The sequence below is a fragment of the Lepidochelys olivacea genome (assembly GCF_965140295.1).
Source record: "Lepidochelys olivacea isolate rLepOli2 genome assembly, chromosome: 1".
NCBI classification, from domain to species: domain Eukaryota; kingdom Metazoa; phylum Chordata; order Testudines; family Cheloniidae; genus Lepidochelys; species Lepidochelys olivacea.
Window position 1 is genome coordinate 328860017 of NC_140411.1, and position 15922 is coordinate 328875938.

General features: G+C 40.6%; 1 protein-coding gene across 5 annotated transcripts in view; it reads left to right on the plus strand.

Annotated features, from left to right (window-relative positions):
* Positions 1-15922, plus strand: part of ORC5 (origin recognition complex subunit 5) — a 121227-nt gene that overhangs the window by 38082 nt on the left and 67223 nt on the right. For all 5 annotated transcript variants that reach the window (XR_014714288.1, XM_084649628.1, XM_084649629.1 and 2 more), the window contains 2 exons: positions 4253-4365; positions 7326-7373. Coding sequence is in view for 4 of the 5 variants with exons in the window: in XM_084649628.1 (XP_084505754.1) it covers positions 4253-4365; positions 7326-7373 (161 nt within the window). In the remaining variant the exon portion in view is untranslated. The remainder of the gene's footprint in view (positions 1-4252; positions 4366-7325; positions 7374-15922) is intronic.

Genomic DNA, 15922 nt, shown 5'->3' on the forward strand with positions numbered 1-15922 from the left:
GGGGGCGGGGAATAAACCACTACTCCTACGTGCAAAAGGGTGGGGAGTAGGCTGATCCACAACCCTGTGCATGACCAGCAGAGATGGCTGGATCTGAAGGAGAAATGTGCTGCCTCTGGTAATGGGCTGACACAGCATATACCTGAGCAAAACAGGAACCCTGGACAAGTTGTGGCTGAGAGGTATGTGAATCATGACTGTCACAATTCCTTTCTACTGCTGCCTCTGGAGTAGTGCAGCTCTGTGCCACCACCCATTAGGCAGAACTGAGAGTTAAGTCTTAATCTGCTCTTTAGTTTTCAATTACTCTTCAGGGAAGATTAACATAATAACAGCCATACTGGGTCAGACCAAAGGTCTGTCTAGCTCAGTATCCTGTCTTCTGACAGCGGACAATGCCAGGTGCTTCAGAGGGAATTGACAGAACAGGTAATCATCAAGTGATCCATTCCCAGCTTCTGGTAAACAGAGGCTAGGAGATTACTAAAATGTCTTCTTTGAAAAGCCCCTCTGCCATTCAGCAATAGGTTCTTGCCCGGTTCTGAATTTTTGGACCATCTTTTCCCCCTAGTCTCCACAATGGTAAGACTCTCTTCTTTTGAGAGGCAGTCAGATGCAGTATGTTCTGTCAAAGCTGTGGTGATAGTTTATAGATAATGTGGTAGTGATCAGAGTGAGATTCAGACCTTTACTTTTTAAACAAATATGTTACTTTTGCAGTGTGTCTAGTCAAGGGAAATAGAATCATAGGGTTATTCGTAAACCTCCTATTTTTACCAAATGACAACAATACACTTATTCCTGATTAGCTCAAAAAAGAGAGATTTTACTCAGTTACTTTCAGGATACTTTAAGCTTATACGCTAGGGAAAATGTTTTTGTTGGTAAATAACATTTCTGACATTAGCATTGTTCTAAAGAGAAATTAATATGTAATAAACTGTACTGTGGATGTAATTAAGCAAACAGTTATTCAATGCATAATTCTAATCCCAGCAGGTCAGAAAGATGGAGTAGGAACACAGGCATTTCAGTATTCAACTCAATTGTCTACAAGCAGGAGTTTCTTTTATCTGGGATTGCATTTTTAATTAAAATACTGTACGAATAAAACAGCTACTTGACTGTTAGTAGAAGCTGAAAAAAATATGCCATGCTTTCATGACTACCTTAAAGGAAACTTGTAAATAACCCTTCTCAAGTGCTCCACAATTATATTGTGGACTCTGAAATTTACACTAACTTTTAAACACGTTCCACTGTTTTGATCCTTATTCGTTAAACGTACAAAGATTAAAGCCTACATTTTTTGTTTGTTTGAGCATTGACAGGTACATGCTTGGTATTGTACAAAGCACAGAAGACAAGCTACAAAGGGCAGGGAACAGTCTAGATGAAAAGACAAAACTGAGTAGTCACAAAATAGACCCTCTAGGAAACTGACCTCTCCAGCCAACAGCAAAGATAAGGCAGCTTGAGCCTGCTGGTCATACACATTTTAAATAAAAAAAAAAATTACAGTGACTGGAAGAAAGTGGGGAAAGAGAAAAGTGTAGAAATGGAAGGGTGAAAGGAAGGAGGAAATACACATTGTAGAATACTCTTGTGTATGTAAAATATATGTAAACTTGCAAAATGCATGTATAGTAGACTAGACCAAACAAATCAGGCTGAGAGTTTTGAAGGTAAAAGCAGTGGTGAGCTGGAGCCTGTTCGCACTAGTTTGCTTGAACCGGTTGTTAAATTTTGAAGCAGTTTTAGAACCAGTTGTTAACCCGCTTCCCTGAAGGGGGCGCTGAGGCTTTGATGGGCTCCGACCAGGAAGTGATGTAATTCCTCCTCTGGCCACCGGGGGCGCTGCGCTGCGGGAGCCATGTGGGCTGCCACTTGGCCCTGGGCATGATCTCTGTTGCTGCTGCTGCTCCCCCGACCCCTGGCCCTGGGGCTCCCGCTGCTGCCTGGTGGGTCCCCCACTGCTCTGCTGGGCCTGGGCTGCGTCCTACTGCTCTCCCCGTGAGTACCCACCACCCTGCCACCAGCCACCCCTGCCTCCAGCCATCCCCTGCCCGCAGCTAGCCCCCGTCTCCAGCTGCCCCCACACCCCCTGTCTCCAGCAGCTCCGCACCCCTTGCTTCCAGCTAGCCCTGCCGCATGCCCATCTGCAGCTGGCACCACGTCCACTGGTGCCCTGCAGTTCCCAGGGCAGTAACCCTGCACACCTGCTTCAATGAGGGGGGCGTGGAGCAGCTGGGACCCACACATGTGCACACCCTAGGGTGACCAGACAGCAAGTGTGAAAAATCAGGACGGGGTGGGGGGTTATAGGAGCCTATGTAAGAAAAAGACCCCAAAATCGGGACTGTCCCTATAAAATCGGGACTTCTGGTCACCCTAGCACACCCCCAGGGCGTGGCGGGGACCCACACATGTGAAATGGAGCTCATTTCTAGTTCAGGCCCATCTTTTTAAAAAAAACTTTAGGCAGGGTTAACATACATCCGTATTTTCCCAGACAGGTCAGGCTTTTTGGTTCTTAAATCGCCGTCCGGGAAAATACGGACGTATGGTAACCCTGTTGGTACAAAAAATACATACTGGGGCACATCCCTTAAATCAGAACTTTTTATAGGGAACCGGTTGTTAAGATTTTGGCAGCTCATCACTGGGTAAAAGGTTTCCAATCCTAAATAAAATTAAAAAAACAACATGTCCAGATGCTGAGCTGTAGCTGAGAAAACAGCCACCACCAGGGTGTTGATGTGTGTTCAAAGATGCAATTTGGCTCCCTAGTTGGAGTCTGGCTCATTGTGGAGCTGGTTCCTTGAGAAGTTTATCGCAGCCTGAAGGTCAAATCTCAATTGGGAAGAGGACAGATTGACAGTTTTGCCATATCCACACTAGCGAACCAAACTGTCTTAAACCAGATTGGCCTGAAACTGTTTTAAAATGTGAGGATGGTTGTTTTTTTTGTTTTTGTTTTTTAAACCAATTCAGCAAACAAAGATCATAGCTCAGTGGTTCCCAGATCATTCATGAAATCTGTCGTCTTCTTAGTAGTGGTATTTGTCACAGTTCAGGGTAACTGGACCTGTATTCCCCCTCCATGGTTCAGCAAGGGCATCCTCTCTACACTTGCGGCTCTTAAGCCATCACCTATCTTGGGTGGAGACCTGTAACTCTCTTCCTCGTGACCAGGGTACTTCTAGACTGCACAGCTCCTTGCCTATACTGTGACCTCCCCAACAAATTCAGGTTCCCTAAGTCGGTCTGCTTTGCTTTGCTGTTATGTTCAGAAACAGTAAAGAATGTAATTGCCCACCGTTAACCTACCACACAGCTCTTTCTAAGTAAGCACATTTATTCTTAAGGTGAAAGCATTACAGAGAAAACACTAAAAACAAAACAAAACCAACAACCCTACACACATGCTAATAAGCTTACTGGAGGTCATCCCCTGACTCCAACAAGGGCTCTGGCTGGTGAACAGTTCTTCAAACCCCACACAGGTGTTTTCTTCTGGTTACTAGTTCATTATTCCTTTTGCACAGAACAAGAAAACTCACTCTTATGGGGCCTCAGTAGGCCAAAGTCCTTCCCTAAGGATCCCCGCAACCATGGACCAGAGATCCTGTCCACTTGCTGAACCAGAAAGATGGCCCTAAGTTAGTTTAAACTCAGGCTGTTCATCCAAAAATCCTTTCTGTGCCTGCTGGTTCCTGGAGAATCCAGTTTGAACCAGTATATGTGAGTCTTTCTCCAGGTGGTGGTAGCTCTCTGAAAGTGTTACAACCTGAGTAAATTTGCCTAATAATCACCCACTGTCCCTGGAGGGCTGTTGTCCCTGTCCTCCATGGAATTACGTACAAACCCTATCCCACAATGATACATACATTCAATGAGGTTTCCCCTGGATATTGAAGGAAATTGTCATCTGTTGCTGTATTTATTTAATCTTTGTATTACCGTAATGCCTGGGAGCCCTAGGGCAGTCCACCAGCAAACTGAGTGCTGGTTTTGTTTTGATTCAAGGGCCACCTATGCATGTCACATTGTTCCACAGCACTGCCTGCTTTACTCTTGGGATACCCGGATTGTAGCAAATATCCATCTCTGCTGACTTACAGGAATGGAGCAGGCAGAGAAGAGGAATGTGTTTGCCCTTGAGAACCAGAACAAAACTTACTGGTCTAATTTTAAGCCTCTCACAGTTAGAATGCTCCCTCAGTGACTCATAAACTGTTTGTTTTTATAGGACTTTCTGCACATGCTCACGTAGAACTTCCTTATTACTCCAAATTCCTTCTAATAGCTGCATACCTTGCATCCTACAATCCTGCCAGGACAGATAAGAGGTTCTTCCTTAAGGTAACTACTATGTATTTTTTTTCTTACTGCTGTATGCCAGAGTCATGTGTACTTCTTCACTCAGGTCAGAACTCCTTTAGGTCATTTACTTTCTGTTCTCTTTTGTATCTTATTTATTTGGTTTGAATAAAACTGTGACTTTGGATCACATATTGTGGTATGTTGACAATTGTCACATCATTACTGATGTTTAATATGAAAAATGAACTGTTCTGATAATTAAAATATGCATAATATGTATGTAGCACTATTGTCTTGCATGGCATTTATAAGGTGACATAGTCCCCTTCCCTGAAGTATTTGTGATCCTGCAAATCGATGCGCTGGTGTGTACTATTATTCACAGTTTGAATCCCATGGAAGAGAGCAGAATTCCATGTGGATCTAAAGGGTTTGCACTAGTACATCTGTCTGGAGAATAGAGGCCTTAATTTGACAAGATACAGACGGCGGAGGAGAGGAAAAGGTTGCAACAAAAAGCAAAGTGATTGAGCAGTTATGCTTACCATTTATATTAGTAGCTGTAACGGTTTTTATATTGTAAAATGTAGTTGTTGTAGGCAAGGATAAGAAATTGGAGAGTGAGAACACTGAGGGATAGAAGCTTGCTAATTCTTTAAGAAATCTTTTTTTATCCCCCCACCATCGCAAAACCTATAAATATACTGTCCATGTTCTGAGATGCATATACTGGAGTCCTTAGTGATGATATACTAATTAAATAATAAACTTGAATGTGGTGTTCATTTTTTATGGTGGTTATATGTGCCCATAATGAAAACTAAATGTTTCACATTGGTCTGTATCATTTTGTATGTACTTCAGAAGAGGAGAGAATTATTTGTAACGATAATTTACAGATATGTGTACATAGCCAAATATTTCATTTCTAACATTTGGGAAGAGAAATATCACTGGAAGAACTTACTTGCTGAAAAATAACTTCACTGTTTTAACTTCTGATTTCATGCAGACTTCTCTCTCTCCTCAGGATCTAAATTTAACTGTGGGAAATAAGTCAACAAAAGCATTTATTTTATTTATATATACTAAAAAGAACAAGGAAATTATGAGTGGTGAAAAGATATGGCTTTATTTATCTCCGTCATTGTAGCATGTCTGAAATCAGGCTCCAGTCCTTCAGTCCCTGTGTATGGGCATACTGGTGCTTCTCTTCAGTGCAGTGAAATGCATAGTTGGAACATGCTCCTCAAAGACCTTTGAAGTGCGAGGCCATGTAATAAATTTGTTGGCTTTTTAATTAGTCAAGTTAAATATCTTGTCAATCATTGATAAAGCATGAATAATCACCATTTCTACCACAAGTATCGCCTGAGAGCACTTAATCAGGTGTTAAGGCCAAGTTCACAAATTAGCGATATCTCAAAAGCTAGAACAAATAGCACTTTGGGAGAAGCTTTCTAATCCTGTGTCAATGTGTCCTGGGAGCTGTAGAAAGAGAACTTATGGTTGGAATTGTAATGAGATCTGATGGGATTTGGGCAAAAAACTTTATATTGGAATCATTAACCAAAGTCTCATAATTAAACAGGTGTGAACCAAAGGAACGTTGTTGAATCATTAAAGGCGATACTACTATTATTAAAATAGTTACCACTGTAGATAAATTGAGACAATGTTGCAAATTAAAAGCAGCAGAATGTTGACAAACAATTACAACATCAAAATAATAAATCTCAGTGATGTCATGAGTTGAAAGAAAATTCCAGTACAATGTAACGTACAATTTTTCCCTTAAAATCTCTTAAAACATTTTAAGTGCCCTTTTGAAAAAGGATAACAGTTGACAGGAGGTCACCGTTTTGTGCAAAGTAGGATTGAAAGAAAAAATGGTCTTGTTCTATTGCATACCATATTGAAAATCTGCTTAGAATTTATTTTAAGAAGTGTGTACATGTGTATTTTGTACTTTATACTAATGCTAAAATGGATGGGTATCTATGTACTGTAAGCAGCCTTGACATAACTTAAAAATATATTACAGATAAGATTTTAATGTAACTACTCAACTGCAACAGTATAATTCATATAACCCACCACCCGCAATCCAGGTAATTTTAAAAACTCCAATTATCTTTCCCTTACCCCTCCATCAATTCCTTATTTCTTCCTCAGCCCCTGTGCTTTGCCCTTCCTTGATCCAATCCTTTCTCCCTCAACACAATCCTTCTAGATGAATTTTATCTGCTCACAGGACATCAGCTACTTTCTTTATTCCAGTTACATTTTTACCTGTCTACTCTTGACGTGACCTTCACATCCTGTATGTTGGCCTCTTTTTGACACTTTATTGCTTTATTTTGTGGCTATCCTGTTGTCATCTTAAATATAAACGAAATAAAACTGAGTTCCTTGTATAGACTTCAAAAATGATGTAGGTGCAAACTGGATGCATTTAAAGATCAAGGGGCAGCCGCTTTCCCATTTCTAGAAAGACAAAGGAAACACACTATGGCCTTTTCTCAAGCTGATTTTGAGGCACGGGATGGGGTGAGGTGGAAGGAGACTCATAGAAATGGCTCTCTGACTCTTCTGATTAGTGTCAAATTAATTTATTTTCTGATGGCTAAGTATTTAATTTTCTGATTTTTAAATTTGTACATTCCCCCTTCCCCCCCTCCCCCCCCAATAAACCACTTTACAAACATCGCAACACGGCTGGGTGAAAGTTTTCACCCTATGTTCACACAGTTTATATATGAGGGAGCCAAGAAGTTATGCCTAGAGTGTGTTAGGTACTGAATAAGCAGTATGCTGTTAAGGACAAAGATAACTAATTGGCATGTGATAAGTAGGCAGAACTATGGTAGTAGTACATTACTATAAATATGTAATGAACAGTTGTACGTTCGTTGATTTTTTTCCCACCCTATTCAAGTTATATAACATTGTAACTTTTTGCTGTCATATTTGCTCATATTTTGCTTCTGTGTTTACAGCATCATGGGAAAATCAAGAAGACAAACTTTTTGAAAAAACATGAAAAGGTATTTATTTAGCTTTCAATCCTCACTCACAACTAAATACTGCTTTCACCTGTAGTAGTGGCTATATATTTTCCCCTTGCCACCTGAATGTATGATTTAAAGAGCATACAAGAGCATTGCCTGCTATAATCTCTAGTTTATTGGTTTACTTGATGTTTACTTTTCATACAAGGTGTTGTAATTTATTAATAGACATATTTTTGTTTTAAGAGGACACGCATTACATTTAATTACTATCATGTAGTGGAGATCACTTCTGGTCTTGTTGTACAAATTGATGTTATCTATTTCTCATGTTTCTACTTTTTTAAACCAATACCACTTTTCCTTCAGATGTGAAGTGGTGCAGTGGTTTTGCTTATAAAAAAAAAAAAATACTGATGTGGCTCATGTTAGAAAAGCAGAGACCCATTGCTTCATCCTCTTTTTTATGTCTGAGACTAAGTTTAAACTTTATGGACAAAATTCTGTGCACATACAATGTGAGAGGAACAATAGGCCAAAATCTTCAAATCTGGTGCCTCAAGTTTGGCTCCCAAATCCATATTTAGGTATAAAATTAATTGAATAGGCACTGATGTATTAGCTAAATATGGGACTTGGTATTTAGAAGGTCATAGTTAAGGCTATGTTTATGTCACAGAGGTCATGGAAGTCACAGAATCCGTGACTTCCAGAGACCTCCATGACATTCTCTGCTTCAGACCCAGGGGCGGCAGGACTCTGGAACAGACAGCCAGTGGGGCCCTGGCAGGGTTCCAGCAACAGTTGACAGCAGCAGCAAGTGACGGGGTGGGGGTCTCCTGCGAAGTTCTAGCCACAGGTGACAGACTCCTGAAGGGGCCCGCCTCAGGGTTCCAGTGATGGGCGACAGCCTTGATTAGGGGGAGGGGACACCTCGGATGAGCGGATGGGGTGTCCCATTTTCTCTCCAGGGTGACCATGTTTCCCAAAGCTCTCGCCGCTGTGGGCAGAGGGGGAACCCCACAGGTCCCAGCCACTACTGTAGTGGGAGAAACCATGGAACCGCAGCAGCAAAAGTCACAGACAGGTCAAGGCTTTCATTAATTTTTGTTTATTGCCTGTGACCTGTCTGTGACTTTCACGAAAAATAACATGACAAAATCTTCACCTTAGTCATAGTACACGTAAACCCCTCTGTTAGTTAGATGTTCAGTAGCTTTGAAAATCAGACCACTTTTAGGTGCCTAAATATGGATTTAGGAACCTAACTTTAGTCACTCAGGGTTAAAGTTTGACTGCTTGTCTGTTGTGTGTAAGGAAAATGTATGTTCCTTAAGGAAATTTGTAATTATTCCATCAGGAGAAAAGATTTAAAGAATAGTGGCCAAACCCTTTACCCAAATAAGTTGTTGTAACTGCATGGATTTCAGTGGAGTTGTACCAGTGTACGCTAGAAGAGAATTTGATCCTATGACTGAGTAACATATGTGTAAATTGGTATATTAAAAAAAAAAATTCTTAATCCACATAATTTCACCTGTCTAGAATGATGTGAAATGTTAAGAAACTTATTTATATTAACATCTATCTTGTAAATCCTTAACTCCATAGAAAACAAGTATCCTTTAGTTATAGAACTCTCATGTGTCTTGTCTCTGGCATGTGAACTCCAGAGGATTTTCAAAGATTCTAATTATTTTCAGGACTGTTCTCTACCCTGAAAAACATCCACATCTCAAGTTGTGATCACAGGTCTTGTGGGAGGGAAAGAGAAACAGGAATGAATAAATACTGCATCACAGCCCAAATCTTCATCCTTCCCCTCCAGCTGCAGGAGGTGCCTTGCTCTCTTTCCTATAGGCAATAATATCTCATTTAAGGTGGCAAGATGGGGAAAGGCAGGAACACAAAGCAGCTGGATAACCAGAGATTTGATGATGAGACACAGAGCCCTCCAGTTCATGGTCTCTATTTTGGATTCATATTGACTGACTGTGACCAAGGGCTAGCACCATTAGCGTCATAGTTTATTGGAGATGGATTGATGTCTCTGTCTAATCCCTAGTGGACAGATGTACTTGCATTTAAAAAAAAATTTTATATTTATAAATATTTTATTTCTATTTGTTTGTTTGTTTATTTAAGCACCCACAGGTGCTGTGCAAACACATAGTAAGATGTGGTCCATGCCACCAAAGATTTTACAATCTAATGTAAAACAAGATGCAAAAAGTGAGTGTAAGATGGAGTAAGAAGAGGAAGGAGGTCAATGTAACAGTGACAAGATCATGAAGTGACATAAACTAGTTAGTGCACAAATTGCTGATTGAGTCAATTACCTTTTTTCTGTTTTGTTTTTTTACAAATTCTTTTCCTATTTTCAATTTTTTTCAATAAAGCCCCTGCCTATTTCTGTTTTCACTTATTTAAACCTTTGCTTACTTCCAGGGTTTGTTAGCCTCTGCCTGTTAGCTTGTCACTAACTGGCACGCACTTATTAGCAGTATTAGCATGTAGATTTAAACTTCTCCATGACTGCATCTGTAGCACAAACTAGAGATGTGGTTCCCAGCTCTCATACACATACTTGCACTACCTCTCATCGAGTACAAACAAGCCTGAAACTGGTCAGGATGCACTTGGCACGTGACACTTCCTGGGGACCCCCAGAGTTGTGAGGCACCTTCCCTTATGACAAGGAAGCCTTATCTGCGCCTACTGTGGGTCAGTTCCCCAACACTACTAGCCTCTGGCAATACAAGCACTGCCTTCCAGGCCTCTGCAGGCCCTGCTCTGTCTTTACAGGTAACGATAAGGTATACTGCAACCTCTGAGCACTGCAAGTGTCCCCCTGGAGTGTCTGCCCCTGTTCCACTGGACACTCTGAATTCACAGATCCACTGCTCCCAAAGGAATAGTGTACACCTGCTTACCGGTTACACTTCAGGATCACCACTCCACTCAGCACACAGTACTTATATATGTTTGTAGGAAAAACAAAACATTAACAAAGAAATACAGACTCAAGAAAAAGCAAGTAGAATTAATGGAAACGGTTACATATAAAATCGTAACACTTTCTAAAGCCTATATTTAATTAACAAGACATTGTCCTATCATATAGAACAAAAATTGATCCAAAGTCCTTCTGGTGTATTTCATCCAGGCTTGGCTGTGATCTTCCATTCATGAGACAAATCACATTGTCCTCTTTTCAGTCCCAGATATATCAAAATAGCTTTTTGATCATTATTCATAATCAGGGCATCGCCTGCTGATTGTTCTTCCCTGTGGCCTCCCTCTTTTTGACCTTGCAGTCTTTTAATTAGCATCTGGCTCCGCATGCTGATAGGCTTACCTTGTGAGAGAGACGATGCACAATTCACACGTGACCAAACAAAAAGATGAATCTCCAATCCCCTGCCTGAATGAATTTGTCCAAGGCCAGTCACCTCCTGGTGACCTGCTTTTAACTTCAAGGCTTTAAGAACATAATTCCCATCTGAATAAGTATTATCTTAAATATTATTCATTCATATATTTCACAGTGACTAAAATGACCAGTGTATTGAGACCTCACATGCCACCGTTTGGCACTCTTATTTTGGAGATGTCAAATGCAGTGGAGCCTTCTAAACCTTATTCACCCCTCTGCCAGTTGACACCAAGATGTCCCTGGGTCACAGCATGGCTAAGCTGTGCTGCTGCGTCCTCTGCTATTGTGGTTTCACTATTCATACTCTTGTTAGCTCAGTGATTGTGTACGCAAGCTGGGAATCTCACCCCTAGCTCATAGTGTAGACACAGCGTAAGTGTTACCCTACAGTAGGGTTGAGGCACGTGAGTGGTGTGGATTGAAGAAGCTTTTGTTGCTGCCCACAACATAAATGACTTTCAGATAAATAGCGGACTCTTACCAGTTTGAATGGTTAATCTAGCACATGTCATGACCACAAAACATATTTTTTAAAGGAAGAATTCTTTCTCTCAAATTAAAATGAACCTTTTGAATTACCATTTACATTGAACATTGCCACGTGTACCTAAAATTGTTTTTTTTTGTTTGTTTTTTGTTTGGCTAGAGCATTGGTATGGGGTGACATTTTTTTCTAGCCACCATTGAGTCAGACTGCAAGCCTTGCTTTGCTAGTATAGGAAGCTGCTCTTAAGACTTGAGTGATCTAATTCCTGGGATTCAAGCTACTTCCTTTCAGTATTTAGTTTCAAAGTAAGACTGATTCTAATTAGAATCTCTGTTTGGAGCCCCTTAGAGTATTCTACATAATTCCATTTATTAGAATTGAGAAAACACCTTTACTGTATGGAAAATAGCTTGGAGTTGAATGTGTTCCCTTGATACTAAACTTCAGCTCCTGGGTTGAGATGGTTCCATATAAGAAACTGAGAAGTGTATCCTAGGGTTTAATCTGTATTTAATCTGATCTATGCAACACTTTAAGTGGCTTTCCGGAGCAATTGCAGTATCCTGTTTCTCACATTACATTTCACATATTATTCTTTGACCAAGTCCCTTACATAGGTGTAAACATTGGTTGGTAGGTATTCCCATTTTACAGGTGAGGAAAATGAGACACAAAGATCGAAGGCCCAGTCTTTGATGTAAACTCATGGAGGTTCACTGACTGTAGTTGAGCTTTGCTAGTTTACACCAGCAAAGAATTTTTCCCTAAGTGGCTTATCTAAGGGCACCAGGAGTCAGGGGCAGAGCCAGACTAAAAATTTAGGAGATCTTGATTCCTAACTCCTTAGTCAGTCTATTAGGCCATAATTTTTTTTCTAGAACAAGCAAACCTCCCACTTCTGCTTATGTAAGACATACCCCTTTCTAGGTAACTGATAGACTGATACTGCAAGCCCTACTGAGAGTTCTGCCAGATAGAGCTGCAACTGCAGCATCTCCCTAAGCATACTTTGTATGTTCAAGTATGTCAGGTGTTGTCTTTGAGACTGAGTCCTGGTCTACACTGCGGGGAGGGGGGGAATTGATCTGAGTTACGCAACTTCAGCTACGTGAATCACGTAGCTGAAGTCGACATACTTAGACCTACTTACCGCGGTGTCTTTACTATGGTGAGTCAACTGCTGCCACTCCCCCGTCGACTCCGCCTGCGCCTCTCGCAGCGGTGGAGTACAGGAGTCGATGGGAGAATGCTTGGGGGTCGATTTATCGTGATCTGGTGGGTAGTGTAAACATATCCTCAATTTTCTATTGGCTTTTGGTGCTGTACCTCTCATCCAGTTCCAGTGTGATAGACTCCTGTTGTGTCAATTTTCCAATTTAAAATGCCCCCTCTCTTTGTCAGTTGAGGGAGTTCAAACATGTTGGCTGGCTCAGAAAAGAGAGAACTGTAGTAGCATGGTGAGAGCATGAAATCCCCAGCCACGTGAGGTTAAGAGCCCATTCCCTTTTCCCCATACAGAAATGAGGTAGATCTAAACCTGATGGGTCCTGGTTGAGCTTCTGTTCTTTTTGAATACATCAGGCTGTCACTCCTTTAAGAAATCTTAAAGCTTGGGTACATTGATCGGGTTTTGTGAAGCGGTGTAAACTTGTGGTGTGATCAGAGAGTTAAGTCAAATAAATAACCGAGAGGTAGGGAATCTTCCACTGTAAAAGAAGAATGTAAACACAAGTAATGCCAACTAGGAGAAAAGCCTTAGTTGAAGTGGAGGGAGCTTTTCAGGGAAGAAAGTACAAGTTGTTTGTGGTGAAGAAAGCTGGGAAAGAGCAAAATGAATCAGAAGAGCTTTTAAAAAGAATACAAAGAAAAAAGTATAAAAATTCTGAAAGGGAAAGTGTCTTTTATAAGTTTTTAAGTATTTCATATATAATGAAGTTTTTCTGCTTAGCTCCTTGTACAAAAGTCTTATAGAAATGAGACTTGAAAATTTCTAAACTATGCGTATGGGAATTTTAATAGTTTCTGCTACAGAATTCTATAAACTGCTTTTGAAATCCTTTTGAAAGGATCTTATTTAATTCCATCCCTATTAAATTATGGGGCTTTTTCACAAGGTACTGTTTCTAGTAAATAGTCTGAAACTTCAAAGTATGGGAGTCAGTCACAGTAGAGAGACTTGTTAATTCCCAGTACTGTTGAGAAGTATCTGTACAGTTGTTACGCAAATCTTTGTACTCTAATTATTGCTGTTAGCTAATTAAAGTATATGTATATACATACTTAAAAAAATAAAGTGAAAGTTACTCTTTGAACCAAATTCTACTCTGTGACATTGGTGCATCACCACCTGCCTGCATTCCTGATACAGACCATCTTAAACAAGGGCTTCCTTCACTAATTTTGTTTTTGTATGGCATGTACCTCAATCATTCCTGTCAAGAATATAGGAACAAGCGTTCACTTCTCCTCTCTCCCACCCGTCTACACATACTTGCTGCCAGCCTCACCCCTGGACCTGACCCTAATTCTTATTCCATTCATACTGAAATCTAGAGAGCATTACAGCTTCTTGGGTATATTCCTAATTTTAGAAAATCCTGTATAATGATGGTCTCTTGGAGTTAGTCTCAGAGCAGAATTTCATAGCTAATTTCAGTATTGTGCTCAGGAAAGCTTCTTTCTTTCCAGCTTCCACAGTTAATCCTACTCCCCAGGAGAACTTGAAAGTTTCAGATGCAACATAGGCAAGCAATTACAAAGCTCCTGTGACTACTGGTGATGATGATTTTTCTTCACTGGAAGGAGTTAAAGTAAAAGTAATGTTACTGACTTTATTCAAATCCTAAAAGAAGAGAGACAGGCCTGTAATAAGGAGCTAGGTGACCTGCACTACATTAAAAAGAAACGATTCCATCAAGTTATTCAAATGACATCCTAAACTAAAAGGATGTCACGACAGTAGTTTGAGAGATTAGATGTTGCCAGGATCTCCTGAGTTCTAATTCTGGCTCTGACACTAATTGTCTCTGGGGCCAAATCATTTATCCCATCTACCCCATTTTTCCTCATCTTTAAAATGTTCTCTTTTGGGGGGAAGTATTGGGAGGATTGCTCAAAATGCTACCTGAGTGCTTTTATGATATAGAAGTCAAATTAATTCATTGCAGCATTGTTTAGGTTTTATAACATGACTTTGAGACTCTTAAATTGTTTAAAATTGAAATTATTTTTAGCACAATTACCATTGGAATGTATAAAAACTAATGTGGTTGCTCTAAGTCAGTGGTTCTCAAAGCCGGTCCACCGCTTGTTCAGGGAAAGCCCCTGGTGGGATGGACCGGTTTGTTTACCTGTCGCATCTGCAGGATTGGCTGATTTTTGGCTCCCATTGGCCGCAGTTTGCCACTCCAGGCCAATGGGGGCTGCGGGAAGAGTGGCCAGCATGTCCCTTGGCCCGCGCCTCTTCCCGCAGCCCCCATTGGCCTGGAGCGACGAACCGCGGACAGCGGGAGCCGCGATTGGCGGAACCTGCGGATGCGGCAGGGAAACAAACTGGTCCTGCCCACCAAGGGCTTTCCCTGAACAAGCGGTGGACCAGCTTTGAGAACCACTGCTCTAAGTAAAGGGGCTTAGGTTAAGGTACTGACTCTGAGAACGTGACTAAAGTAAAATTCCTAGTAGAATCTCCTTAATGGATGGACCTCTTGGAAATAAAAATGCCAATAAAGCACTTGTGTTCAATAAGCAAAATATACAAAATGTTCTCTTTATGTATTTATATGTTTAAAGTAACAACATATTTGAGGCTAATAGACTTCTAAGAGCCACTTGCCTGGCAAATATAGCTTCTGATTGTGTGGGTGTTTAGTAGGTTATGTGATGACAATAACAATAAATCAAATCCAGTACTTGTGCTCTGGGTGACTTGTTTATTGGGGTTTTTGTTTTTTAAATCAGAGTTAATCACACTGCCCACTTTTGTATTTAATAGTGTCAGGAGAGGGGAAAAATGGTCTTGTGGCTAAGGCACTGACCTGGGATTCAAAATCTACTTTCAGTCACCGGCTCTGCCACAGACTTCCTATGCAATCTTGAAGTCATTGATCTCTCTGCATCCGCTCTCCATCTGTAAAATAGAGAGGTGCTTACAGAGATGTTGTGAAGATAATTTTTTGTGAGGTGCTCTGATGTATGTACTCTCCCTGCTATAAGTACCTAGACAATTCTATATAACAGTTTAGTGTGTTTTTAAAAAAAAAAACTCTAGTTCCTGAAGGACCCATTAACATGGGAAATTTAGGACTTTTTTTTTGCAAGAGACAACTCTTATTTTCTGTATCTTTCTTTTCCCCTCCCCCTTTTTTTGTTTATAAACATCTTGCAGGAAAACAGTTTTATTTTTTTTATTTTAGATGTCGTATTCTTCTATTGAAGTCACTATTCTGTGTAACAGTGGTATTATGATTTTTATGATAAGTGAAGAGTAAGCATCAGGTACAGAAGCTCTTGTTAAAACAGTTCTTAATTGGGATAAAACTGACTTACATTGTTTAGCACTCAATTCTGTTACCCGTAGTGAGGGTTGTACCTTGCTCCCTGAGTAGTCCCATGATACTGCTGAATCTGAATAAGCATGGCACAATTGAGTCCTAGGTGAGTTGG